Source organism: Myiozetetes cayanensis, unplaced genomic scaffold, assembly GCF_022539395.1.
Source record: "Myiozetetes cayanensis isolate MyiCay16 unplaced genomic scaffold, myiCay2020 scf4, whole genome shotgun sequence".
Taxonomy (NCBI): domain Eukaryota; kingdom Metazoa; phylum Chordata; class Aves; order Passeriformes; family Tyrannidae; genus Myiozetetes; species Myiozetetes cayanensis.
This window is the reverse complement of record NW_026087631.1, coordinates 3715834-3743594: the sequence shown is the minus strand read 5'-3', so window position 1 is coordinate 3743594 and position 27761 is coordinate 3715834. Positions and strand designations below refer to the sequence as shown.

At 38.8% G+C, this 27761-nt stretch overlaps 1 protein-coding gene across 1 annotated transcript; it reads left to right on the top strand.

Annotated features, from left to right (window-relative positions):
* The first annotated feature begins 823 nt into the window (after positions 1-823).
* SPTLC1 (serine palmitoyltransferase long chain base subunit 1) lies at positions 824-27644 on the top strand. Its single transcript, XM_050329081.1, has 15 exons — positions 824-936; positions 3053-3160; positions 7820-7914; positions 10987-11080; positions 11552-11624; positions 15377-15509; positions 17047-17176; positions 19039-19128; positions 19841-19948; positions 20704-20799; positions 21084-21180; positions 22350-22404; positions 23789-23906; positions 24749-24822; positions 25308-27644. Exons 1-15 carry the CDS (start codon positions 862-864, stop codon positions 25399-25401), a joined length of 1440 nt encoding a protein of 479 aa, XP_050185038.1. The 5' UTR covers positions 824-861; the 3' UTR covers positions 25402-27644.
* The last annotated feature ends 117 nt before the right edge of the window (positions 27645-27761 follow it).

Sequence of the window (27761 nt, the reverse complement as noted above, 5' to 3'; positions counted from 1 at the left end):
GCACAGAGTGGCTGGAGAGCAGCCAGGCAGGAAGGGACCTGGGAGTCTGGATTTACAGGAGGCTGAACATGAGCCAGAGTGTGCCCAGGGGGCCAAGAGGGCTGAGGGATCCTGGCCTGGATCAGGAACAGTGTGGCAGCAGGAGCAGGGCAGTGATCCTTCCCCTGCACTCAGCGCTGGTGAGGCCACCCCTGGAGTGCTGTGTCCAGCTCTGGGCCCCTCAGGGCAGGAAGGACATGGAGGGGCTGGAGCAGGTCCAGGGAAGAGCAGGGAGGCTGGGGAAGGGACTGGAGCACAAGTGCTGTGAGGAGAGGCTGAGGGAGCTGGGGTTGTTTAGTCTGGAGAAGAGGAGGCTCAGGGGAGACCTCAGCACTCTCTGCAGCTCCCTGAGAGGAGGTTGTAGCCAGGTGGGGGTTTGGTCTCCTCTCCCAGGAACCAGAAGTAGGACAAGATGGCACGGTCTTAAGCTGTGCCAGGTGAGGTTTAAGTTGAACATTGGAAAAAAAAAAAATTAAGAGAGAGAGTAACTAGCCATTGGAATGGGCTGCGCGGGGAGGTGGTGGATTCACCGCCCCTGGAGGTTTTTAAGGTGAGACCAGATGTCGCTCTGAGTGCCACGGCCTGGTAACCGCGGCGGGGGAGGGGGGGTGGTGTTGGATCAAGGTGTTGATGACCCAGGAGCTCTTTTCCAAATAGGTCGATTCTACGACCCCGTGACTTTCCCACTCTAAACCACCCCCACACGCCCCGTCCCCGCCCGCGGGAGGAGCCGCCCCGCGGGGGCCGCAGGGGGCGCTGTGGCGGCCGCGCCGGGCCCGCCCCTGTGGTGCTGGGGCGGTGGCGGAAGCGGCGGGCGCGGCCATGGCGGCGGCGGCGGCGGCGGCGGCGGCGGGGCAGCAGTGGGTGCTCGTGGAGATGGTGCAGGCCTTCTATGAGGTGCGGCGCCGTGAGGGCGGCCCGAGGGCGGCCCGGGGGCTCGGCGGGGCGGGGAGGTGGCGCCGGCGCTGGGTCTGGGGTCGCGGGTCAGGGCGCTGCGGAGCGGGCGTGTGGGCGCCGCGCCCGTGTGCTGGAAGGAGGGGCGCACGCCCTGTTTTCTCCGCGTTTGTAAATTCACTTCGGGTGAGTCCGTGGGACTATGGGTTATTTAAGAGTCGCGCACGAAAGTTACTTGTCAGCCTCGAAAAAAGCCAGCCTGGTGCGGACACCTCATTTTATGGTGCATCGCTCTGCATATAGATTTGAATCTGGTCAGTCTGGTCGACTCCCGTGGGACGAGCTGGTAGCATTTGACAGCATACCGCGTTATTTATTGTGGCTGAATTACTCTCTTGCTGAAGTGATCCTCCTGACTTCGCTGTGGCTCAGCCTGCTTTGACTCCATCAGAGCGATTTTGGGTACAAGTCTGCTCACAGTGCCTGCCGTGTTACTGATCCAAATGCCCTGAGGGAAACAGCAGTCAGTGGGCAAAAAGTGGGACACGAAGGAGTGAACACAGCTTTGAAACTGTTCTATTTAATACAGTGCTTGTGTTTTCTAAAATAAAAGAGATTTAAACTGTCCCTATTTGGACTAAATAGTGTGGTGTTCGGACTGAGGTTATAAAGCGACATTTAAGGGATGTAGCAGAGCATTAAAGCATTGAGGTTCGCAGTGTTTCTCTGAGTACGAGGTCAGGGTTTGTAACTTACAAGTGATGTTTGCAAAACAAGAAACAGCATTTAAGTGCTTAGGCTCGAGTTCCTTCCTTGGGGGGGATCAGCAGTGTTTGTTTGTACCCAGACTTTGTGTAGTGATATTAAAAAGGATGTCCTGCTGATAGGCAGTGTTCTCGTATCCCTTCCTTTGGCTAAGGGTGGTAACTTCTTGAGAATTTATGCAAGGATTTGCAGTCCAAATGTAGAAGTGCTTAGCTAATGAAGCAGGTAGCATGCTCTAGGATAATTGTAGACCCTGAAAAGCACAGGGACTTCTGTGTTAGTGGACTATGTGTTCCTTAGATGTCATGGTTTACCTGTGTATTCCTCATGTTTGGTAAACTGAAAAGTACTGTGCAAAAGATAGGTTTGTTATTTTCAGTTTGATATGCCATAGGACTCCTTAGTGGTTTTAAAAACCTGTGTTCAAATTCCTTTAATTTCTGGATGGGTGGTATGTTCCACTTCTTTTGTTGACAGATCAGATCCCACCAGAAGGTGTTGATGTGTGGGATCTCTTCCCCCTGACTTGAAATGGGAGTGTGTTTGTTTGTGTGCACTTTGAGTCTTTTAAAAATAGTAATCAGGAACCTTTCTGAAATGGAATAACTGACACTACACATCCAGTGCTGATGCTGTAACTCCACACCTGCTTCAAACTAGCTGCACTGTCAGAGGAAACTGACTTTTCCTCCCTCCAAGCAGCCAAAGAGGCTAACTTTGTCTGGGATCAACTCTGTGTTCTGGTTTGCTTGATGTGTTTCCCGAACATTATGTCCACACAAGAGAGTAAATGACACCAGGACAAACCTGCTAGTGTACCTGATCGAAGTGCCTGTGAAACTGAGAGAAGTTGGCTATAAGGTTAGACTTAGCTTTCTTGGTCAGTAATAGTAGCTGTGCCTGCTGGTGGACTGTAGGTTAAAAGAATGGAGGGTTGAAGTGACTGCAGAGATGACACAGACCCTCAGGCTCTTGGGATGCTTCTGCTTGGTTTGAAAGCATTCTGCCTTCGCAGGTACTGACTGGTGCAACCTGTATGACTTAACTGCCTTTGCCCTCAGTATTCAGATTATGTGGATGTGTGGAACTGAAATCCATTATCATTTAGTGAGTGCTTTGTTTACGGACAGCAGACTGAATCCATTCACGCTCAAGTTAACAGCTGTGAGTAGCAGCTGCAACGCAATCCAGTTTTATATAGGTACAGTTTTTACTGATTGAGAAACACAAGAGAGCTGATGATCAATGAGCCTTGGGTTGTTTTCTTATTGTACTCGTAGGGACAGAACTGTGTTGTGTCACACTGCTTCAAGTAGAATTCTGTATAGACTTGTTCTTGTGCTTTCGTTTTCAGGCCCCTGCATACCATCTCATTTTGGAAGGAATTCTAATTCTATGGATAATCAGACTTCTTTTCTCCAAGACATATAAACTTCAAGAGCGATCTGACCTAACACTTAAGGTATGGTGGAAGAATATTTTTCTTTAGGGAAGAAGAAGTTTATAGCTGTCGATATATTTGGCCATTGAAGCACTGCTGCATTACAAGTGATGCTGCTTTTTTAGAATTTCAAAGGGTGAGCTTACTTTGGACTCAGAAACTGCTTATTGCTTAAATGCTTCAGTTTGTGCTTTTAAAGTAGCACTGTGTTTGAGAGCCTGAGAAATAAGAAAGAGCTGATGTGTCAGGGACTGCTAACCTATGAAAAACTGGCATTAGCTCTGCTCAGTGGATGGCTTTATTTTAAAAATGGAAGCTTTGCAAAATGAACTGTAAGAGCGTAGAGGGCAGGAAAATGGTCAGTCTGTATATGTGGCTTCTGTGAGTAATAACCCTGAGAGTTTACAGTGAGTTCCACAAAGCTTTGTAGTGTAGCAGCAATTTTCTTCTTTTGCAATGTAGTTGTCTCAAAAAAAGGATGCAGAGGAGGAATGGACACAAAGGGAACTTGTGTGCAGTTAAACACTGAGTGTTTGGATCATCTAGGAGGATATGCTGCAGCTTTAAAGTAGCCTCTAATTGTCCATCCAGAAACTAGTCTAGTTTATTCAGTAGAGTTTCCCTCCATCAGATGGCTTTGATCTCTGCTATTTTGAAGGATAATTTTTTTTTTGCTTTTAAAGATTCTTTCGGTAGATGGTGGGAAAAGGCTCCTTGCGACACTTGCATAATTGGTGACCTGAAAAAGCTGAAAACTATATTTTCCTTACAAAGTAAGGATTTCACTCAGGTATCTCTGTGTGTATCTTGGATATTATCATCCAGTTTCACGTTGTCACATTCATTCGTGACCGATCATTTTTCTGAAATTGAGGTGTTTGAGAAAGTGCTCAGAGAAATCTCTAATAGCAGGGGATGTGGGGAAGAAGTGGTAGGTGTCATCTTAACTGGGGACAATGAGCAGTTGGGAGATTGCACCTATAACTGGTCTGCTGCAGCTCAGTGGGAGCAAGAAGGGGATCAGTATAGGGAAAAACGTTTGGGAATGGTTTCTGCTTAAATAACCCTAATTTTGCAGGATGGCAGTGTTAAAGTTCACTGAGAGGACAGCAGTTAACAGGCTTTCTAAAAAACAGAAGCATGCAAATACATTATTGCTGTGATTGTTCTGATGAGATTTAAACAAAATTTACTGAGGTTGAAGGGTGAAAAGGAATGTGAATATTAGCAGAAATCCAAAGTGGTTGAAAATTGAATTGTATACAGACTGGATACATTGATTCACGTTGGAAGGTACAGAAGAAAAAAGCTGCAGAGTACTGTGAGCTGTATTGCATCAGAGGGCTTGGCTTGAGGTGTTAAAGACACCTCTAACTTTTTGTTACCTTTTTCTGGATGGCAAAACAATATCGTGGGCGAATGCTCTTTGATGTGGTGGTTTGTTCAGGCTGGCTGACCAATGAAGGAGATGCAAGTTAGCCTAGCTGGCTTTACCATTGACTTCCGAAGGTGGAAGTAGTTTTTTCCATAGGAAGAACTGTATTTGGAAGGGATTGTCTTGTCTACAGATAGTTTGTTGAAAGTAAACATAAAAGCAACAATCAAGTGAGAGAGTGAATATGTCTTCTTCATAATTGGAGGAGTTAAGCAAACTGATACATCAGAGGCATGGAGTGATTCCACTTCTTTTTCTACGGCGTAGGTAATTTCTGTGAAAAGAGCTCATTCATTTTGTGTAGGGGAATAGCTGTGGAGAACATGCAGAGATACGCCTCCTCCTTAGTCTTCACTAAAAATCCACAGATAATTGACACCAGCCTGTGTTATAGGTTAACCCCAGTTGGCAGCTGAGCAGTGCACAGCTGCTCACATGGAAAAGGAAGAATAAAAGCAAGAAAACTTATGTGTAAATATAAAATTATTGAATAAACAAAGGAAAAGTGAAAGAAGAGGGAAGCAAGACAAGTGATGTGAAGGCTATCGCTCAACACCATCCCCTGGATGGACCAGTACCAGCCAGTTCCCAAGGGGAAGGTGGCTCATTTTCTTTCTGACCTGTTCTGGTTTGAGTCACGCTGCAGTGCCCAGACTTCACCACACCAGAGAGCCTCTGGAGGAGATAGGCCAGCCCAGGTGGCAGAGCTTGTGCTGCCTTTATGCCGGCTACTCATGTAATGGTACTTGAAGTTTCTCTGTGAATTGCTGTTGGGGATGCTGCCAGAGCGGAGCTGGCTCTGTGTGATGAGTATGAACAAAGAATACCACTATTGCACAGCCATCTTAATGTGATGTGTTAGACCAGTCTGTCCTGGGGAACCAGAATGGTGTGTTGTGCAACGCAGTGCACTTAGGAGTCATACTTCTAAAACAGTGAAGAAATCCACCATGAAGGTGTCTTCTGGGTTCAGTCAGACGTGTAGCAAGAGTAAGATGAAATCCTGTTCAGAAATCATCTTTCAACTGATTGGCTGTCATCCTTTGACGACAGTGTTTCTAGTTATTCCTTCTGGTTCTCTTTCAAAATAAGGAGATCTCCCAAAGCATTAACTAAAAAGGTGGAGTACTTCTCTGATACTCTAAGTTCCTTATAGTTTGGCATTTTGGGAAGCATAAATAAGTCTGTGACCAGACAGAGTGCTAGGCATAGGTTCCTATGGGCTTTTCACACAAAGTAAAATCTGTAGAAAGTGCCAAGGTGACAGTGAGCTGGAGCAGGCTGTGGGAGTTTGTGTGGCATCATTTAGCCGTGCGTGAAAGGAAGGTGCCCTGCAGGCTTACATGTATTTTACTCTGCAGTAGGTGATACTGGTCTTTCCTCTCAAAATCTCTGAAGTTCTACTGAGAGTCACATCTCACTATTTGTAAATGGGGGGAAGAGTTGTTTTCTTTGTTTTTAGTATTTCTGCTGCAGTAGTACCATGGGAAGTGTTTCATTTGAGTGGTATTAGTCTGGAGGCTGGAAAGTTCCTGTTGGAGACAAATCTTTAATGCAAGGCTGAGAAATATGCAGGCCTCTGTCTGGCAGGAACAGCATTCACAAACTAACCAGATGTTGTTCTGCAGGGGAGAGCAGATGTTCTTCTGAAGGTTTTCAGTAGTTTTGAACCAAGACTCCCCATGTAGGTAAAGTTTCTCTTGTGTATGAGCATAGTTTGAAAGTGAGAAATTTCTAATTAGCATGACCATTATTTGTGCCAAGTTATACCATGATGATGTGATACATGGGTCTGTTAATACTGCGAAATTGAAGACCTGTTATTTGAGGATCAGTAAATAAAAATATTATTTATCTTTAGTTATTAACTCAAGTGTGTGTGACGTCGTTTCAGAACATTAGTGCTAGCTAAGAGCTGTCTTCATGAACAAAATTGCTACCTCTTCTTAAGAACCAGGGTCACAAGGCAACTTTTTTAATAATTTATGTTAAACCTGTTCATGCCCAAGTATTTCTGTTACCTGGAGTATCTGGCAATTAAGAAGTAAAACCCACAACCAACAAAATACAACTGCCCAAAGCCATTTTGTATGTACGTGTGAGCAACCCTGTGTATTTAGATAAGTGTATTTAAAATGTTTTTAAGTATATACACAAATGTATGCAAGATTCTATTATGTGTAGGATTAGGCGAGAAAATCCAGAGTCTGAGGAATAATTGGGCTGGAAAAGTCGTACCCAGGGGATCACAGCTGGGCATCAACATTGCTGCCTCCACACTCCTTCTGATCTGAGACACCCATGGGGACTTCAACCTCAGCACCAATTACAGTTTGGGTTAGGGTTCAGAGAGCCAGAAACGAATTGTATTGTTTAATGTAGTTTCCTTTCCTCTTTTTTTTTTTTTTTCATGTCTTTATTTGATTTTTTACTTTGAAAGCTTTGAGAAGTGTATTTGGAATAAAAAAGTTAAAAAGGTAAAAAAACCAGTGCTATGGTGTTTTTAAAAATCAATTGCCAAATTTATGTTTTGATATTTAAATAAGCAACTTTAAATAAGCAACCTTTTTGAAACAGAGAAATACAAGTCCACTGTGGCCATGCCCTTCAAAGTTTGTGTGTTTACAATATGTTGCCAGGTACTGGTTGCTGTACTAGTAAATAATCCTCTGTGAAAGTTCTGCTTTTGTGGTATGAACAATGGCTTTGGTGCTTTGCCTGAATCGTGGCTAATTTATGGGGCACTTGTCTTTGGTGGGGAATATGTGGTTTAGTAGTAGTTGTCTTCTCTTGAGCATTTGTCAGTTTTCCTCCAGCGTATCCTCCTCACATATTTGTAGCTTTGCTAAGTATTTTAGTGCCACTGTTGTTGAAAAAGCACCGTTGAGGACTTGAAAATGTAAAGTGAGGCAATTTATATTCAATTTTTATGTAATTTATATTCAGTTACATAAACTGTAGAGGAGTTGATTAAAGTTTGGCAGGGACAGCAAGTTAGTATCTCATCTCTTTGTTACCATGTAAGATCTTTAATGCACAGGCACATCTGGCCTGTTTCTTTACATCTTGTCTTTCAAGAATTCAGAACCCCTCATTTGAACATCCTGAGGTAATATGAATTCCCAGTGTCTCAGAAAAGTGATATATGTGATTTCTAATGCAGTTGTTATCAACTGTTTATTAGTGCATAATGTATTTTTTAGTGGAATTCCCTTTTTCAACAGTATTTCTGTTCTCCTGATCAGGAAAAAGAAGAGTTGATTGAAGAATGGCAACCAGAGCCTCTTGTACCTCCTGTGCCGAAAGATCACCCAGCTCTCAATTACAACATTGTTTCAGGGTAAATGTAACCAAAATATATATTCTGTATTTTTATTTCAACTTACATACTTTATGTCCATATTTTTAAACGTATTGCTTACTAAGCATCTCCATATCCTTAAAACCTTTCATAAATTAATTGCATTTTTAGAGAGCATGCCACTGAAAAGATGGTCTTGGTTTTGCAACATTGTGGAGACTCTCTTACTAAGAAATTCTTTCTTACTTTTAAGTTTTATCTTTTTTTTTTTTTCCTCAATATTGGGCGTGGGGGAGGAATATTTTATCTTTGCCTCCGTTGTGGATCTGTATTGTTTGGTGGTAATTTGTTTCATTTTTTCTGGATATGTGGACTTAGACCCTCAAAAGTGGTTACCACCTTCTCAAGTTATCACAAATCACTTCAGAAGAAACTGATTTTGTGTCTAGCCACTTGGCACTTCTTGAAAAGTTGCTGCTCTTTGGACAATCAGAATTGGAGGTGCTGGACTGAAAAGCTGTTTTGTGAGGAATTTGTGGCTCAACATTACTTTCTTGTGTGTTACAAGGCTTTTAAAATGTGTACTGACATAGGCAAGAGTCACAGTATTTCAGAAATCACTCTGACATTTCCTCTTACAAGCTTCAGATTTGTGTGTCAGTAACTTTTACTGTATAAGCATTCATAATATCCTTCCAGAGACACTAATAATTTGAAATAATTTAGTGACAGAGCCCAATTATTTGCTGTCATGGTGAGCTCCGTTTTGATGGTTCTGCCGCCACAGAGAAGTCTGCCATAGAAAAGGGCTGTCTGTCTTAATCAACTGTGATGTGAACAATCCTTCTGTTACTGTTCAAAATTTTGAAACAAGCAGTACTGTGGAGTTAAAGGAAGTGTTGGATGTTAAAAAAAAAACAAACCTGAACAAATATATCTTCTAGAATGATTCAGAAAATGTTTAAATTCTTTAGAACTTTCCAGTGCTAACAGCTAGGAAATGCATTGTGACGGAATGTTAATGTCTTGTGGCTGTTGAACTTAGTAGTGGCTGTGGGGAAAACTTGACATTTGTCCTGTAATGTTTTCACTGCCAACTAACTGCTTTCCCACAAGTTGCTCAACAGCAACGAGACTGTAACTTTGAGTATGAACGTATGCCATGTTTCAGAATTAATACAGAAAGAAAAGTCGTCTGCATCCTGATTTCAGCTCAAGAGCATTTCCCTTTTTTAACTAGTATTTTAGGGTCACCCTGTTCCTGCTATGGAGGTAGTCTTTCAGTGATGTTCATGTCTTAATGTCTGTTGTGAATAGTGAGTTATAGAAATCATAATCATAAACTGGTTGTGTTGGAAGGCATCCTTAAAGATCCTTGCCCTCTATAGAACCTCCTTGCCCTGGTCAGGGACACCTTCCACTATCCCAGGTTGCTCATCCCCTCCAGGAATGGGGCATCCACAGCTTCTCTGGCCAGCCCATTCTAGTGCCTCACCACCCTCACTAATCTTAGTGATATTTTGTATTTACAGTAATATGTGGATAGGGTGTATAAAAGCTTGTAACCACTCTGGAAAAACTAAATATTTCAGAAATTTTGACCCGTTTCTTGTGGGGGCGGCATACTTCCTCCTCCCTCAGTATGCAGCTCAGTTTATGCCCTCTGATAATAGTGCTCCTTTCTGCTGAGCACTTGCATAATCCCAGTAAAGGTTACCAAATGATGAGCAAAGCCAAAGGTGCAGAGACTTGTCCAAACAAAAAAAGTGGTAAGTCTTGAATCAGTGATGAACAAGGTACCCATGACAGGTCGGTCACAGTCCAGAAATTAGTTATTTGAACTAACCTATGCAAGATAGCTTTGTTGTACAAGATCTCATTCAGAAAATGTAAGTCTATTTCCTAAAGCAGTACACCTGCAAAATTTTCATGCTGATTCTTGTTCTGCCTTAAAATAAGTCACATCATTAGTGCCTTCTTAACTTTGTTGTCTTCTGCGACTGATTTTGCAATACATGCGACACGTAAGCGAGAGGTCCAAGAACAGCTGGCATGCTTTCAGTCCTTAAAAGACAGTTTCTGAGGGATTTGCTTGTAAGTTCTTTGAATATAGCTTGAAATTATATTTTTACTCAGTATCTCATAACTGTTGTCCCTAACCATGATAACTAATGAATCATGTTATAGTGGGAGAAGGGAGTTATATGAAAAGAAATTGTTTCGGTATCTTTTGTTTTGCAAAGACTTATTGTTTCTGACATTGCAAAGCAGGTTTTAGGATGCTGTCAGCATCCATGTTTTGGTTTTAATTATTCACTGAAATAAGCATCATGGGTGTTCCTTTTAGAAGTTTGGATAAAATTCTGATAGCAAAGTGTGGCCCTGTTTTCATGAAGGCTGCAGCTTTCTGAGGGCCAAGTTGTTGGTGAACATTAGTGTGTTTTTTAGGCTTGAGAGGTGGAGCTGTGAGGCAAATTGTTGTAAATTTGCTAGCTTTGATAGTATGTTGGGAATATATTGAATCTCATCTCAGTGCCAAAATGCATAGGTATAGTCTGCTCTGTGCAGAGTATGCACTGCAGTAACGCAGGACAGCTCCTATGTGGGGACAGGTTCAGCATTCAGAAGATGCTCAGCACATTCATGGTGTTAGTAGAAGGCTTTCCAGATCTGTTCTATCAGCTTTTTGCCATTGCTTAGTTGAAGAAACTAATGTGCTCAATTTTTTAAAATTTCCTTTTTACTGGTAGTATTCCTTCTTGCAAATAGGTATGACTGTGCTTTTAAAGAAGAATCTTTATCAGTCTACTCAGGAGTCATCTTTCTATGAATTACATTTTCAACAAGGAATTATTAAATATGTCAGGAACACATTAGCAGTTTCTTTATTAAATTGCAGGAATGTGGTTTTGCTGAGTATAGTAGGATATTTGTGACTTGACACTGAACTTAAATTTTGATTAGCAGCTGCAAGGGAAGAAGTCGAAAGGGAGGCTTGAAAACCCTGTGTGACTTCTATTGTTGAAAAAAAAAACTCTGTGCTGTTTGACTGTTTATGAAAATGGCCACTGTTTGTTCATAACAAGAGGTCTGTAATTTTTCTTGTTTCAGTCCTCCCACCCACATAATCACTGTTAATGGGAAGGAATGTATAAACTTTGCATCATTTAACTTTCTTGGACTTCTGGATAACGAAAAGGTTAAGGTGAGTTCTTCCAACTGATTATTCCACTTTTACTTTGTATGTTATCTTGACATAGGAATAACTTGAGGAAACATGAACTTTGTGAAGAACATACACTTCTAAAGCATCAAGGAACATTTTCAGTCTTGTAACTTTGTACTGTTTAAGTTTATATTTTTTGCTAAAGTTTAATCTTGGTGTACTGCTGCATAGTAGCTGATTATCAAGGTAGATTAGTATTTAATGTCCTTACGTATCAGAATAAAAGAAATTATGCTTAAAGACTTGTCTAAAGTGCTGATATGAAATTAATTCATAGATGTGAAATTAATTCATAGAAATCAGTACATTATTATGCTTTAGGTAGAGCGGGTGATGTTACATGATACAAAACTGGTCTGTGTACTGTGGTGTAAAACTGACAGTGTGAAGTGCATAGGAGAGTTAGAGAGTTAGTGCAGGAATATTTCATGCAATTCTTTCCTGTTAAAGAGTGCAGCCCAAGCATCTCTGAAGAAATATGGTGTTGGCACTTGTGGACCTAGAGGATTCTATGGTACTTTTGGTGAGTAACTTTCTTTGATCTGCCTTTAAAGGTCAGGCGAGTTTGGTAAGTCTGCCAGAATAGTCCTATATATAAGCAAAAAGTTATTTCTGCTGCTTTGAGGAACAATTGTCCTCTGACACGCATTTTACTGTAATTGTTGAGGGTTGGCAACATTCATTGTTCTGTTTTTTATTATTTTATCCATTTTCCTACTCTTTCTAATGCTGGTCTTGGAGGGGAATTGCAAATTATATGATCTGTTTTGGTTCTGGTCACCACAGTAGAAAGAAAAAAATAAACCTGTTAGAATTAATAATGCATGGTCAATATAAGTGAGAAAGTGCAAGTTAAAGTTCCTAAGCGGACCACAAGAGGGCAGTCTGATTGCTGTGATAAAAATTACTGGTTACGTTTTTTTAATGCTGTAATTGAGTTTTTTCATTACTGATGACTTCCGTGTTGCAATTGAGAGATTTTATGACATGGCAGGTGTTACTAAGGTGGGGTGTTTTTTCGTTCTTTTAAAGAAGTAGGAAGTTGTTAAGTATCAGGCTCTGGAAATAGTTCTTCACAGGCATTTGTGTTTCGCATGTAAACCAAAGAGTAATGCATGAATAGCTGCAGTTGCAGGCTAAAACTATCAACTCATCTTGTGAACTTTCCAATCTCTTCCCAGAGGCAGTGGAATTCAGGGTGTGTCTGAATGCTCAAATTAGCCCATTGATTAGTAGAGAGAGAACTTTTAGGAAACTAGATTCCCTCACCCATGACAGTTCAGGAATGGTCTGTTGGAATTCATACAGGCTTTCCATCCCTCCCTGCCCCTGAAAAAAACAAACCACTGGAATTGTCAAAAAATTCTCAAACTTGTGGACTGCTGCCTCCCACCTTCTGAGTCCAAGCCGATTTTAAATTTTGTGAAGTCTTTTGCTTTGTTTCTAGTAATTGTTTGAAAGAGACTGATTAAAAGTTGGCTTTCTCTGGTAAGAGAGATTCTTTGGCTTGTTTCCTGCCCTCTTTGGAAGTTGAATCCTCAGATGCAAACGGTATAACCTTTGCTATTCATTGGCTTCTGAAATTTTGGGTAAGTGCTCCATTTCACAAAGCAGGGGCTGTAATCTGTATGACATCACTAGAAAAGTGATGTTATACCGACCTATTTGAGATAACTTTCACAGATAAAGTAATGGAGACTTAATTTTAGATGGGAGACAAACTCCTGATGAACTTGTTCAATCCCAAACTGTCTTCCCATTTTCACCTGATGTGAAACATCTGAGTATTGCAGGATTGTGAATCTCTGAGAAGAAACACTTGCATCTTGCATCATTAATGTTGTAGCCCTTAAACTTTTCACTCATTTCTTTGTGTGCTGTGACTTTGGTAAATAGGTCATGTTCTGTGCAGAACTACACAGAATTTCCTCTTACTTAACTATGTAGAATTTAATTGATAATTGTCAGTTATTATTGCTCAGGCTTCTCACCTCTTAGGTGCTGATATTTCTTAAAAATATTAGAGATCTCTTTATTTGAAACATAGATATCAGGGTATAATTTACTTTGAATGGAGACTTGATTCTTCATTTCTATGACAGTTTGAAGATACAGAATAGATTTAGGGAGTCCCTATTGAGACATTTTTACTTTGTGTTGTATCCCTGAAAAATGTATCCATGACTTCATCCTATGATGAGCTTGAAGTACTTGTATATTCACACGTAAATGAACATTTGTGTGTGTTTTCTCCATAATGACAGGTGAAGGGTGTATCACTTGTTTGGTGGTGGTGCTTTTTTAAGGCTTGCCTATCAACCTTTATGGTTGCCTATCAGCCACAAAATTGGTACTACTTAGAAAATTAGGTCTACCTTTTGGATAATATATGAAAGATGATGTAGGATTCGGTCTCACTTCTGCTTTTGACTTGCCTGTGAGCACATGCTAGGCACTAAACTGGCACTTCATAGCAGTTATTAACTATATTAGCTGTGTGAAGGTTTCATAATTCTTAAATTGTTATAGTCTTATCTTCCTCTGTCCAGATGTTATTTAGGTGGTGCTTGCAGTTTTCAGCCAAGCTAGGCTAATCCAAGTGATGTAACCAGACTAAAGCAAAACATTGCAGTAAAAAATACAGAATTCTGTTTTTATCATGGTGAAATCTTAATTAGTAATGCCTTAACACTTTCTAACCTCACATTTGTACAAAGCATTTGATGTAATGATGCATCAAATGTGTGTCATTTGGAAATTAACTCTTCTTGCCCTTGGCAGAATTTACTTGGGCTTTTAAACCTTTTTTCTGTGACACAAATCTGAATATATTTGTTAGATGTTATTGCTGACAATATTTCTTTTGCCCACTGTTTCTACCTTGGCATTGCTTAGTTAGGAGTGCTTGTTGCTGAATAAAGCTTAGTGAGAAGGGTGCAAGTTCTGATTTTGAACTGTGATGGTCTTGTTGTCTTTTTCAATATTTTACTTAAATTTTGTAGCAGTCTTTTAGACTACAGCAAAACATTTTTCCCTATTAGATATCAGTAGCTCAAAAGACCACTCAAAAGTAGTAGTTTAGTCCTTGTTTCCCCTAATTTGTTATTCTCTACTGGCAGGGCTTAAAGAAGAAACATTTTTGGCTGGATGTTGTTTATATTGCATGTTTTAAGTGCCATGTGGCCAGTCTGGGTTTTTTTGGGCTTTTTGTTCAATAATTGAATCAAAGGTCATCCCTCATGTTTTGAAACCTCGCTGAAGATTGTTTCATTGATCCTGAAGTCCGTGTAACAGTGAAGAAAAAGACACAAAGATTGTGAGAAAGGACTACTTCAAATCTCAGTCAGAAAGTATATGAACTAAATCCAGTCAGTATCCTTCCTTCCATCCATCTGGTAACATTTGGCCAGTAGTGATGTTTCAGGTCACACAGTAACTTTTTATTTCCAGTTGATAAAAGGCATAATTGTCTTGACTGTTGCTGGTAGAAGCAGGTAGTGGCAAGAAAGTTAGACAGTCAGAATAACAGTTTATCTGATACAGGTTATTTTGCTTAGGCAGAATACTAAGTGCTGTGGTTGCCTTTCTGCAGCACCAATTCACTCACCAGGTGGTGTTTATATACCACATTTATGTGTCCTTTTTAATATTTGAGTTCTCACACGGGTCACTTTGACCAAATTGGTTTGGGAAATGCTTGTGTGTGTAATTGTGTCGATTTCTCTTACGGGTAAGTAATCTCAAGCTTGGAGATGTGACCTTTTCAATTGCCTGAAGTGTGTTCAGGAGGTGGTTTGTGATTTGCAGTCTGACAAGAGCAGTTTTCTATTGCAATGATAGCTGTGCGTGTGTAGTGGAAGCATCAACTTGGAAGAACCAACAGTCTGCCATCAGGACCTCGTTAATTGCTATAAATTATATAATTTTTTTGTCTGACTGTAGTAACTGTGCTCTCTAGTCACAGTCCAGGAATGCTACATCATTCACTTGTGGTCTAATCACACATAGGTTTTAATTACCATTGCAAAAGAACATTAGAGAAACATGTTGCATAAATATTCTCAGATCTGTCAAAGCTTGTGATTAATATCAGGTTACTTGTCAGTTTAACTAAGGATGGATTGGTTGCCACTGGATTTTGGGAAGTTACTTGTTTTAATACTCCTCCTACAAATAAAAGTTGTGTTTGCTTCAGTTTGATGAAAGCAATGGTGGTCTTCCTGATGTAAAAACAAGTTAGCTATGTGAGATCTTTTCAATTTTTCTCTCGAATAGATGTGCACTTAGAATTAGAAGAACGGCTAGCAAAATTCATGAGGACTGAGGAAGCTATTATATACTCATATGGATTTGCAACAATTGCCAGTGCTATTCCTGCATATTCAAAGAGAGGGGACATTGTGTTCGTGTAAGTGTTGCTTTCTACTTGGGAAATTCCAAATTAAAGAGTTTACCTTTCAATTTTTCATGGTTGCTAATGATATTAAGTTGAACATTTAAAAATATTGCTGGTTTTGGTCTTGTATATCAATCTCAAATGTATTTTCTTAGCCAGTTACTGATCTGATCATGAATGTGCAGACCTGGGCACTCAGCTGAAGAAAAATCAAAATAACTTGTACATTCAAGAACTAACATAATTCTAATACCTAATTTTATTTTTAGTAAGCTGTACAGTCATAGTGCTTCTGTCCTATTTACTACTGGCTTTCCACCTTTTATTCCAGGACAGTTGTTCCCCTCATGCCTGTTTACAATGGATTTGGTTGGATAACTGTTGGTACATGTTAAAATAATACAAAAAGAGCTGTGCAGGGTCAAATAAAGGGTTCAGCAAGCCCAGTATCTATCTGGTCCCTGGGAGCAGCCGGTGATAATTTGTCTAGGGAAGAGTAAAAAGCCAGGAGAAAAAAATGTAACAATACTCAACTTTCTGGGCGAAAGAAAAGGGCTTAGATTTAGTTAAGATTTGATGGATTCTCCTTAAGCTTTCTGACACTTTTAGTACTTAGATCTTTAACATCCACAGTGTGTCTATGATATGCAATTTCACAGTTTAGCTTGAACATTTCGTGAAAAATACTAAGAAATACCTATTTTGAATATAATACATATTAATTTCAATTGATGCCTTTGATTTTTAGGCAGGGAACTGATGCATTTTCTCCATGGGAGTAGTGAGTTGTGGTTAAGCCATAACACTTGATACTTTTGTATTTGTCGGCCAGAAATCTTTCTTTGGTGCTCTCTTTTCCAAGTGTAAAGCTTGCAGCCTGTCTGGTTTCTCTGCAGAAGCTCTTTCCTAAATTGAATCATGCTTTTTGGCCGTCTTTGGTTATTGGTCATATATTGATTATGTATTTGATCCGCACTTTCTGAGACAAATGACCAGGATTGTGACATTGCTCAAGGGTGCCAGTGTACCCTGGATTTAGTTATCTCATACTGTGAAACTGCATATCCCATCATACTTGGAAGTTTGCTGTTCCAACACCTAAAAATGGCAGATTTTTCTCTGAACACGGACGTATTATTCCCAAAGGACATTAAAAATGAGGTTTTGAATACTACTATAAATGTAAAAGGCACACCTTTGAGCTTTTTTTTTTGAAGACCCAGAGCAAACAGAGTCAGAAGTTTCTGGAATGATTACCATGGTATTATTCCTGGTCCCTGAAACGTTGTTCTGAAACTGCTGTCACATGCAAACAAAAGGACCAGTGTACACATCAAGAAAAAAAACCTGTTGGCTTTCTTTTAGTGGCAATAGTACACAGGGAAATTGAGAAACTTTGGAAATCAATTTTCAAACTGTAAATAAAATATATGGCGCTTTAAAAAATAAATCTGCTTTTATCTACAAATATCTGCTCAAAAGCAGGGCAGCTTTCTTGGAATACTTGTTAAACCGAGTGCAAACTCAGAAGGGTTTGCTGTGTTTGCAGAGATGAAGCTGCCTGCTTTGCTATTCAGAAGGGATTACAAGCATCTCGTAGTAACATCAAGTTGTTTAAGCATAATGATATGGCTGACCTTGAACGACTGTTGAAAGAACAAGAGACTGAAGATCAAAAGGTACCATTCCTTTGAAGAAATATTTGTACTCTTTTGTGCCACCTCCTCCCCCCCACGTTTTGTTTTTTTTTTTTTGTAACTGGGTCGTGTAACTGAATGGGTGCTGTGCTTATAGGCAGTTACTCGGTTTTCATAAACCTCTATTGAACAGTTAGTGTTGCTTATGTAATTAGGATAATTTTAAAACACATGTATGTTAATTTGTATTTGCCTGCCTAGCAACTAGAATTGAGCTCACAGGAATTAGTAGCAGGGGAATATCTTTATGGACAGATGACTGAAGTGAGATATTGTTGTGTTTTGGTTTTTTTTTTTAATACTATTACAGAGATTTTTGGGTCTCTGAGAAATTTGTGTAACTGCATTTACCTAATAAATTATGCAAGTTAATTATCACTTCAAATGCCACGTTATAAAATGAACTCAAAAATGGCTGGTCCTAACCCTTTTAATTTATAGAATCAACATAGTTGATTTTTTTTTTGTGGATTTCCCCCATCCTGCCTTCAACTCGTGAGATGTTCTCTCTCTTGAAAAATTTGTGTCAGTTTGGTGGCTGGCTTCTCATTCTGACAGTAACGCTAAAGGGTGTGCAAAAACTGTTACTGAGATCAGGATCAGCAAGCACAGATAACTTGGTTAAACGAGTTTTTAAAGAATTAACTGAGTAGCTGTCATGATTATATGGTTCATGGAATGCTGGCAAGTTACGGGCAGTTGCAAGAAAGCTGGTTCTGGGGTAACACACAGAAAAAAGAAAAGTAGATAAACTGTCAATCAGCTTAACATCTGTGTAAATCAGTAATGGATCTGATTAATAGCAAATTTATAGATAACATAGGAGTTAACATACCTTCATGGAAAATACGTTCTGTCAGATAATCTTTACATGAGTTTTTAGATGTGGTTGTCAGACTAATTTGCGTAACACGTTTGGTTTGTTGGAGCAGAGTGCTTTGAATTAGCTACACGGTTAAAGTTCCTTAATGCAATTAGCTGAATGTGAACATAAAGTTGGTGGGCAAGAGCTTAATATGGACCATGTGTGCGTAATTAAGACGTTCTGAGTAGGAAGGGGTAGATCATACCACTGGAGTTGGTACAGCCTGTGGAGTGGGCTTAGGCTGGTTTGGTGCCTGTCACTCAGAAAAGTCAAATAGATGTTTGCTGAGTCTTTTTACAAGAAACTTTTTACAAGAACTGAAAACTGTAAGAAGCATGACTTGGTATCTTTGATCAGAAAATGTCAATCAGGTTTGAAGTAAATAGCAGAGGAATGTCCTTTTAAAACTGCAGAGCTCAAATTATACCACTGAAGTTTAAGCAGAAACGAACGCAAGATATTTTTATGGCGTGCATTGTCCAGAGATCAGACAAGGACTTTGTAACTTGAGTGTTATGAATACTTCTGCATTGTGTTTTATGAAGTCACTATTTTTAAGAAGTTTGTGCTGCTTGGTGAATCCTGGTGCTCAAACCACTTGCTGAAAAGTCTTCTAAAGGCTTAGACTAATGCTCAGTATAAGAGAGCAAAATTCTTGGTGTTTGTTCTCCAGGTGCATTGTTTGTATTTTGTGCATAAACTTCAAATGGATTGGTTATGATTTCTTGCAAAACAAGGCATCTTGAATCTTGTGTATCAGTCTAAAGCTTTAAAATTATTACAAAGTACATAAAAAGTAGTCCAGTGAGGTATTTCAACTATTGTTGGAGATGAAAAATTAAATTTAGTTTAAACTAAAGTAAGAGCTTATTTGAAAAAGAGACTATTCCCTTCAAAAAAACCTTCCCTATTAAAAAGCTTTAGAGTTTTGCTTGTTAGTACCAGTGGATATGAACTGAAACCGTATCTTTCTCTGAAGAATCCTCGCAAGGCCCGTGTAACTCGAAGGTTTATTGTAGTTGAAGGACTGTATATGAACACAGGAGACATTTGCCCTCTTCCAGAGTTGGTAAGTGGTTTTAATTTGCCTTTTGAACTACATATGAAATGGTAATGAAGTAATGGTATTGTGTAATTAGGCCTACATAGAAAAGCTCTGCATGCAGTTTTATTGTTTACCTTCCTGCCTTCTCATGTATTTGTGAAATGGTGATCTCAAATCTTGCCTCGTTTTGAAACTTCTGATTAGGATCTGAAGCTGTTGAGTACTAGAAATTAATATCTGGTTATAGTCTTAATTTTTAACCTGTAAAATATAACATATTTTCAGCTACGCTGTGTGATACTGAATCACAAAACCAGGTTATTTAAAAAAAAAAAAATTTTTCAAAGAAGCCTTCACACAACTGTCAGAAACAGTGACTCCAAGGAAAACATTTGCTATTCAGCATAGAATGGCTTTTTGTGCAGGCTCTGTTCTAGTAGTAGAAGAAATGCTATGGAAATGTATCATCTTGAAAGTACCTGATAATCTATAAAAAAGAAAATAAAATTACAGTTTCTTTATATATGAACGTTTATAAAATTTGCTCTAGTATTACATGGTGGAATAATTTTAAGGCTTTTAAGGTGTATTAATGACAGAACATAACTCCAGGACTGACATTTGTGCAGTATTGAGAATACTGTCCTTTTCTTTCTTTGCCTTACCTCACCCATGCATTTTGCTACCAGATTCTGATGGACGTGACTCATATTTTATACAACTTTCTTTGTTTTAGATAAAGTTGAAGTATAAATACAAAGTTAGAATATTTTTGGAGGAGAGCCTTTCCTTTGGAGTCCTTGGAGAACATGGAAGAGGAATTACTGAACACTTTGGGATAAATGTACGTGCCTTTTTTGTTGTGAGCGAGAGATTTGCACAGGAGCAAATGATGCAACTGTTTTTCTAATACCTGTGGCATTAACACTGTTTAGGAAGTGTACCCTCTATGTCCTGTTGTTTTCACTTAAAGTGTCTTAATACCAAATATGGAAAAGAAAAAATTTAGAAAAGGAAACAGACAGTATTACTGTGATGCTTGCCAACTACCATCTGATTAATTGACTCCTCTGTTAAATTAATTTCCAATTAATTGATGTTTTTTGTTAACTTCATTTATAGACACAGTGTTTCAGAGCCTGGCCCAAAAAAAAAAAAATAAATTTGCATCTCTGAAGTGAAAAAAGACAGTTGTACCTCTGAGGTTCAGACTCTGTTTTCAGTACCACATTCTACCTCCTACTCACAGTGGCACTACTTGTGCTTTTAAAGGACACTGTCACACTGAATGCTTTGTGGAATTGTCACCAGTATCTAAATAATTTTATCTGTTTATGTTCTTCACATTGCAATGCCTGGGAAAGTGAGAACCTATGGAAATTATTTACAGATCCAGAAATCTCAGTTTCTAAAGTCCTTTCTGTGTTGTTTAAAATCATTATTTCAGTTGTAGCTTCATTTTCTTTTGTGATAGTTTGGTGAATCTTCTCTTGTATTCATGATAATATGAAACAAGATATAACCTTAATAGATTTAACTTATAAGTAGTCTTCATGTAATCAAAAGTGTCTCTAAATAACTTGTTGATTTAACTGACAGATTGATGATATAGATCTGATTAGTGCAAACATGGAAAATTCACTGGCTTCTATTGGAGGATTTTGCTGTGGAAGATCTTTTATTATTGACCATCAGGTAAGCCAGGTCTCATTTTAAATGGTGTGGCACGATTACTTGCTTAGAAATGAGATTTAGTTACTAATATCAATTTGCAAAGAGTATTATGAATAGATGACTGTGCAATATTTGATTCCATGCAGAAAGTGATTATATGAAATACTGTAGATGAAGACCTGCTTTTAAATCCTTCCATGTACCAATGGGTGTGGAGGGAAGAGTTTGTTTCTATGTATAGGAATGAACTTTTAAAACATTGTCTGCTACACAAAAATTTGATTTTTTTTTTTTCTCCCCCACAGAGATTGTCTGGTCAAGGCTACTGCTTTTCTGCATCCCTACCTCCTTTGTTAGCTGCTGCTGCTATTGAGGCTCTGAATATCATGGAAGATAATCCAGGTACCTAATCTAGGAAGATGTTTTACCCAGAGCTAATAACTCATACTTCTCCCTACTTTGATTCCTTACCTTTCTTCTCTGAAGGCCTCTCTGTTTTTCAGCTGATTGATTTTACATGCATGGTTTTTTCTTCATGTTATTTCCCACCCAGCTTTTCTCTTCAGTGTTTCCTCCCCTTCCTTTCTTAGAGCTGAAAATGAGCGAGATAGCTGAGGCTGGAGGACAGAGATGTTTTTTACAAAGCAAATAAGAAACTATTTTTCTGCTTTTATTTATGCTTTTTCCCCTGAAAACAGATTCCTTCAAGACAAATGGAGAAAGAGAAGGTTAGATAGAAACAAATGGAAATATGTTTCCTCAGGACTGAACAACCCTTTCCTTTCCACTTGCACTGCACAATTGTTTTTTTTATCGTTTCCAAGTAACCCTTAGAGGTTCCAGTGAGAGCGTTGAATCCTAACCAGGATCAGACCACTGCTAGACCACCATGGAAAGACTTTTTTTTTGGTAGGGCTGAGAGGCATATGAGGACAAAACTGTCCAAATTGTGTGTATTTGTTTTTAACCTTCATTTGCACCAACAGGTTGGAGGACAGCTGCAGAGGTGAAGTATTTAATTTGTCACAAATAAATCAGTTATTGGGTAGCCCATGCCCAGTCCTCTGAAGTGAAGTGAAATCAAGAAAAAAATTAAAGTAAGTTACAGGACTGTTAGATGTAGTGGAGGGTCAGCTTTGCAGATCCAGGAGCCGGTTTCCTCTTTAAGAATCTGGAGTGAACTGGGGAAAGGATGAAGGATCCATGAGCAGAGCCTGCGTGGCAATAGATATTTTACAGATACTTGTGTCTTGGACCTGCTATTTGAATCCCATTGCCAAGTGTTGGCATTATCCCTTCCATATGAGCAGGAACCACTGCAGCTGGAGTAATGAGGTAAAGGGAAGCAGCGCATCTGTCAGGTCTTAAAAGCTTCTTATTTCCTGGCAGAAGTGGGAATCGGGAATGTTAAGAAGCGTATTGAAGAGACTTAGTTGTTCAATAGATATGCATGTCTTAGTTTTATTCCAAATACTATTTTTGAAATCTTAGGGAAACATGAAGTAAAAACAGGATATCTAAGCCTTTCCTTTCTCTTCCTTTTTTTTAATTCTTTTTTTTTTTATGTGTAGACATTTTTCAGACTCTCCGGGCTAAATGCGAACACATTCACAAAGCTTTACAGGGGTAAGTGTGGGTTTGGGGGCTTTTTTGGCTTTTATTTGGCTATGCCTTTATAATGCCAACTTTAAAGAACTCTTCTTACACAAATCTGTTTCTGGTTTTGCAGATGCTTAGAGTGGGATATGTACACAAAATTATGTATGTATTAGGGAAAGAAAATCATCCTTTCCCAACTGTTTCAGTTATGCTACTAAAAAAGAGTCCAAGTTTTTAAAATCCTTTACAGGTTTTGAAATGAGATTATACCTTAATGCTAGTGAGGAAGTTTGCAAGCTCTTGCACGTTTAAATCCTTAGGAGAGTGTGAAAGCTATCAATGATACGAAGTGATGATAATCGTTTTGAAAATTGTCCAAGGAAAAGCATTTGGGATGAAGCTTAGCAGATACTCTTTCAGACATCTCAATGCACCTTTCAGTCACCTTTAATATGACGTTGTTCTTACATATGAAACTTGGATGTTAAATAGTAAAAGAAGTTCCCATTGTTCTGGAAGCACATCGGAAATTGCCAGAATTTATCTGAAAAATAAGGTTTAAAATTTCCTAACACTATGCTGTTTTAAAAGATGACTACACTGAATAATTGCTTCTTTTTTTCCTGGCAAGTATTGATACTAAAAAAAAAATATCAGCAATTACTGTGACTGTTCAAGGCCTGTTTAATGTGCAGTAATTGTGCACTTGTATTTTACAAATCTTTTTTATAACAATTTTCTGTTACATATTATAGAACTCAATTTAGCATTTAAAAACAACCATACAAAATATCAGATGTATGAATGATTATATTAGTTTCTATGGAATGATCCTGCCATCAAATAAGCCTGATCTTCCTAAAATATGTGTTAGGCAAGTTCATCAAAGTCCAGAAATCAAGTGACAGATGATGTTGTAAAGATTTCTACAGGAAATAATTTAAAATCAGATATCTTGCCAAAAAAAAAAAAACCTTTTTCCTTCTTATCCCTTCCTAAGTGGATAAAAAGATTTATTATTTATTATTATTTATTTTCTTAACGTAGGCTCCAGAGACTTTCCCAGCTAGCTGGGTTTTTGTCAGTAACATACAGGCCTAACAGGAGCATTTCTCCTACACCTTTGTAAGGATACTTGAAGAATTTCTGAATTATTAATCTGTTTTGAAAAAGAAGGAGTCACTGTTGTTTCACAAATTTACTGAAACCCCTTTGGAAAGACATTTGCCTGATAAGTTTTGTTATCTGTATGTACTGCAAGGTAAAATGCACATGTGTTTTGTCTGTGTTAGTATTAGTAAAGTGAAATATCCACCTTTTCTCACTCACCACCTAGTAAAGGAAAACACTATCTAGAACTTCAGCACGTCTTTGAGTAGGGTGTGCGTCAAAGGCTTTTTATTTGTTTCAGGATTTCTGGCTTAAAAGTGGTGGGAGAATCTTTTTCTCCAGCATTGCACTTGCAGCTGGAGGAGAGCTGTGGATCTCGAGAAAACGATGTGAAGTTACTCAAAAGAGTTGTGGATTACGTAAGTGCCCCCGTGGCAATTAACATACGTCACTGCCTTTGAATGTTAATAATGAAAGAAGGGTAGAGAGGCTCGTTGGGTAACTTGTTGAAATATCTTGCAGAAATGCTGCAAGAATTTAGGTTTCTTTGCTGATTGTAGGGCTGTATTACTGATCATCTTCTAACCATTTCTTGCTCTTGACGCTTAGTTCTGTAGCAGTGGATTAAAAAATATATTTTTTACTTCAGGAAATAGTTATTTCCCATTATGTACTTGAAAACTTGAATTTACATATAAAACTGCTTCTTGGCTTCTATAATGTTTATAAGAACAGAGTTTGGGTGGTGTATTTTAAGCATTTGAGGTCAGACTTTGCTTCTTTGAGTCCATGAACTTGTTTCTTTTTTTCTGTGAAGAATCTCATGTCCTGTATGTGGTATTTTTTCCCTTTTCAATACACATTGGTTCTCTTTCTCCCACATGAAGGAGATAAAGGTTAGTGGGGAAGTTTTATATATCTGGTGGCAGGTAAACGAGACTGCACAATGGAAGAAAATCCTGAAGTTGATTTCCTTGAAAATATGCTTAAATGTGATTTAATTACCTGCTTAATACGGCACGTTTGCCTGGTTACTTGAAGATGAAAACTAAAGACGCTACACCCTTACCTGTTTTATGTGCTAATACAGTACTGAAATTAGAGATGGTTTTGCACAACCTTCCAAACCTCGGTTTGGGAGAGAACTTCCAGTGATCCTGACACCAGATTAGTAAAAGTTAGTGGTAGGTATTTGGTGACCAAAAGGATATGCCATCAGAACTTCCCAGGGTGACAGCTGCTGTATTTTCTTTATCTGTAGTGCATGAACAATGGGGTTGCATTAACGCAGGCTTGCTATCTGGAGAAGGAAGAAAAATGTCTTCCTCCACCCAGGTTAGTGAAAGTCAATGTGCTGCTTTGTTTTATAGGATATAACTCTCTCTCTCTCTTCATACAATGATGGGGCTTTGTTTGGCAGACTGCTTTGAATAGTTGGTCCTCTGAAAAATGGGAAAGGCTCTGTTTATTAGGTATTATTTTCAGTGACTGTTACAGGCTGCTAATACCGTGAAGTAACTGTATCAAAGCTACCTGAATCTCAGTGGTCAGCCTGTAGCACGCTTTGATGAGCTGCACGTCTGCAGGCAAAAAAGATAACAGATTTCTGTGGGGCGTGTGGTGGGGCCCAGGAGGGGTGGACAAAAAGGTAGTCTGACCACTTGTGTTTAGTCATATGTCTTGTTCCTGGTTGAATTGGAATTCATAATAATTTCCCTAGAGGTGGTGATCTTAATGTCTTGAACTTAGTACAAGACGATTCTAAAGCTGAAGGCTTAAGAGTGAAGTTTACTTTGTATGTTTTGGTTTTCCTTTTCTAGTATTCGGGTAGTGATAACAGTGGAACAAACGGAGCAAGAACTGGACAAAGCTGCATCACTTCTTAAGGAAGCAGCACAGTCTGTTTTGAATTAGACTGCTGCTTTGGATTCCTCTTTCCCCAAATTACTGGGATAAGTGTTTCACACTGCATAGCAACTTCCAGATTCTTCCACCGATGGCACTGAAACCCGACTAACAGAATTGTTCCAGAGTGGCACGAATGCAGTGAGGGGAAAAACACTGAATTTAGGAATTGGTGAATGACAGTGTTCTTCCAATTCAAACTCTACCGTTTACTGTCATTTCTTAAAAGGGGATATCACTGTTGCGTTTATGACTCTTTTGTAAGTGTAATCTAAAAAGATTTAAATCTGTTTCTTCAAACCCTTAAACATTTTAAAAATGCGTGTGAACATTTTGTTTCCCCCATAACAATGTAAAATGTGTTGTTCGCTGTGCATTTTCTCAGAATGTAGGAACTTCAGATAAGTTTCAAGGAATTATCCCTTCCCGCCTCCCAAATGAAAATAGACTGTTCCTAACACTGCCAAAAAGAAGAAAATAACACATGAGGATATAATTTTGTCCTATATTATATCATTTATTATTGAGTTACAACAATAACTCAATATCGAGTTAAGGAGGGTGGAACTTTAATTCTTTTTTGTTTATATATCTTTCTTTAACCACTCTTTGGAAGCCAGTTTTTAAGAATGCCTGGGCAGAGAATTCCATTATCTAAACAGTAAATTCATATTAAATACTATTTTCTTCCTGCATTCCGTATGTAACTGTATGCGTGTTTGATACTATGGGTTAAGTTTTTCATATTATTAACTTTAAAATATCTAAACTCAAACCTCTGAATTGTGAAACTGGTATAACTTCAATGTAGTATGTTCCAGTTAGGGGATCTGTGCACCAGTCTCGAAGAGGGGTCATAGGCAACATGAAAAATGAACCAAGATTTTGAAACAGCAGCTAAATATTAGCTTGTCAAACTGCTTTGATGTGTGCTAAGTTTTATGTCTAAACAGCTATTCTTTAGAAGGGAAGACTCACAGCTACTACGAGTTTAGATGGTGCAAATGGTACTGAAACACAACTGAATCCATGCACGTAAAATTCCCAAGTAATTTGACAGTAGTATTTGGAGGCTGTGCTGTCAGGATTTTCAGTAAGTTCAGGTGGACATTACATATGCAGACACATTACATCAATAAGGAAACTGGTAAGGAAGGATGTACCTTTTTATGAAACAAAAAAAGCTTTGTACTTCGGGATTTTGCTTTAAGAACGCCTGTCTAAAAATTTTGTATCCTGCCTAATCTGTCCTGAGTTGTTTTGTACTTATGTGCCTTTTTGGTTGCTGCTACAAGAACTGCAAGACTGTTTTTGAGAAACATCATTGTTAAATAAAAAGCTAATCATGCTTGATTCAGATTTTTACTTGAATAATTAGATTTTGTAGCATGATCAACCATATGCTGTCGAATATTGTATATCAGATAAGCGTGGTCTGTGTTGCCTCCCTCAGTTCACAGTGACTGTTTCTGTGCTGGCTTTCAAAACTTTGAGCTGTGTACATTCAGATACAACAGCTAAAGTTGTGTTGGGGCACTTTTGTGGTTGTTGCTTGACTGTTTTGAAATAGTCGAATCATTATCTGTGCATGTAGAAAAGCCTTCATCTCAATGCGAAAGGGGATATTTCACTGACATTTATGTTCTTTGTTACTGTGAGTAAAAGCCTGTGAGAAGCCAACAATTTAAAAGAGAAAATGAAGCTGGAATGAAGCTGATTCCCATTTTACAGACTGGAACTGAAGTGCAGAGCAGTCAACCTCAAGACCCTCAGAGACTGAGAGAAATGGAAATTTAAGTTATCACTATGCTTTAAGCTTGTGAACCATTTTTGATCTGATAGATGAAACCTTCATATTTGAGTAAACTCAAGCCTTTGATGTATAAGCTTGGAACAAGTGAGGTACTTTGATTCCAATGCAGCATAATAAGTGGTTTTGGCATTAAGGTAAACCTGGGGAGGTAAGCAAATCACCATTAGCACTGAAATCCTAGGCTGCAGAATCTATGTTCACTTCTCACATTCTGTTTTGCATTGTCTGTAAATGGGGTGGACTATTTTGTTGCACTTAGAGAACTAGAATTAATTTTTAGATACATGGATTTGTGTTATTATTTTTTTCTTGGTGTTTTTTTGGTTTAAAATGAAGTGATGACAACTAAAGTAGCAGGAAGCAGAGTGAAATTTCTGTCGGATTCAAAGCTGTAACTAAGTGGTTCTGATGAAATAAAAGTTAAAAAATGTTGCTGAGAGATGCTGTGATCTGATTCATTTGACAAGCACATACTCCACCATTAAAACATTGATAAAACTGCCTTTGTCCATTTTTTGTTGTTTACCAGTGTATGGAAAAGACATGTTTAGATCAC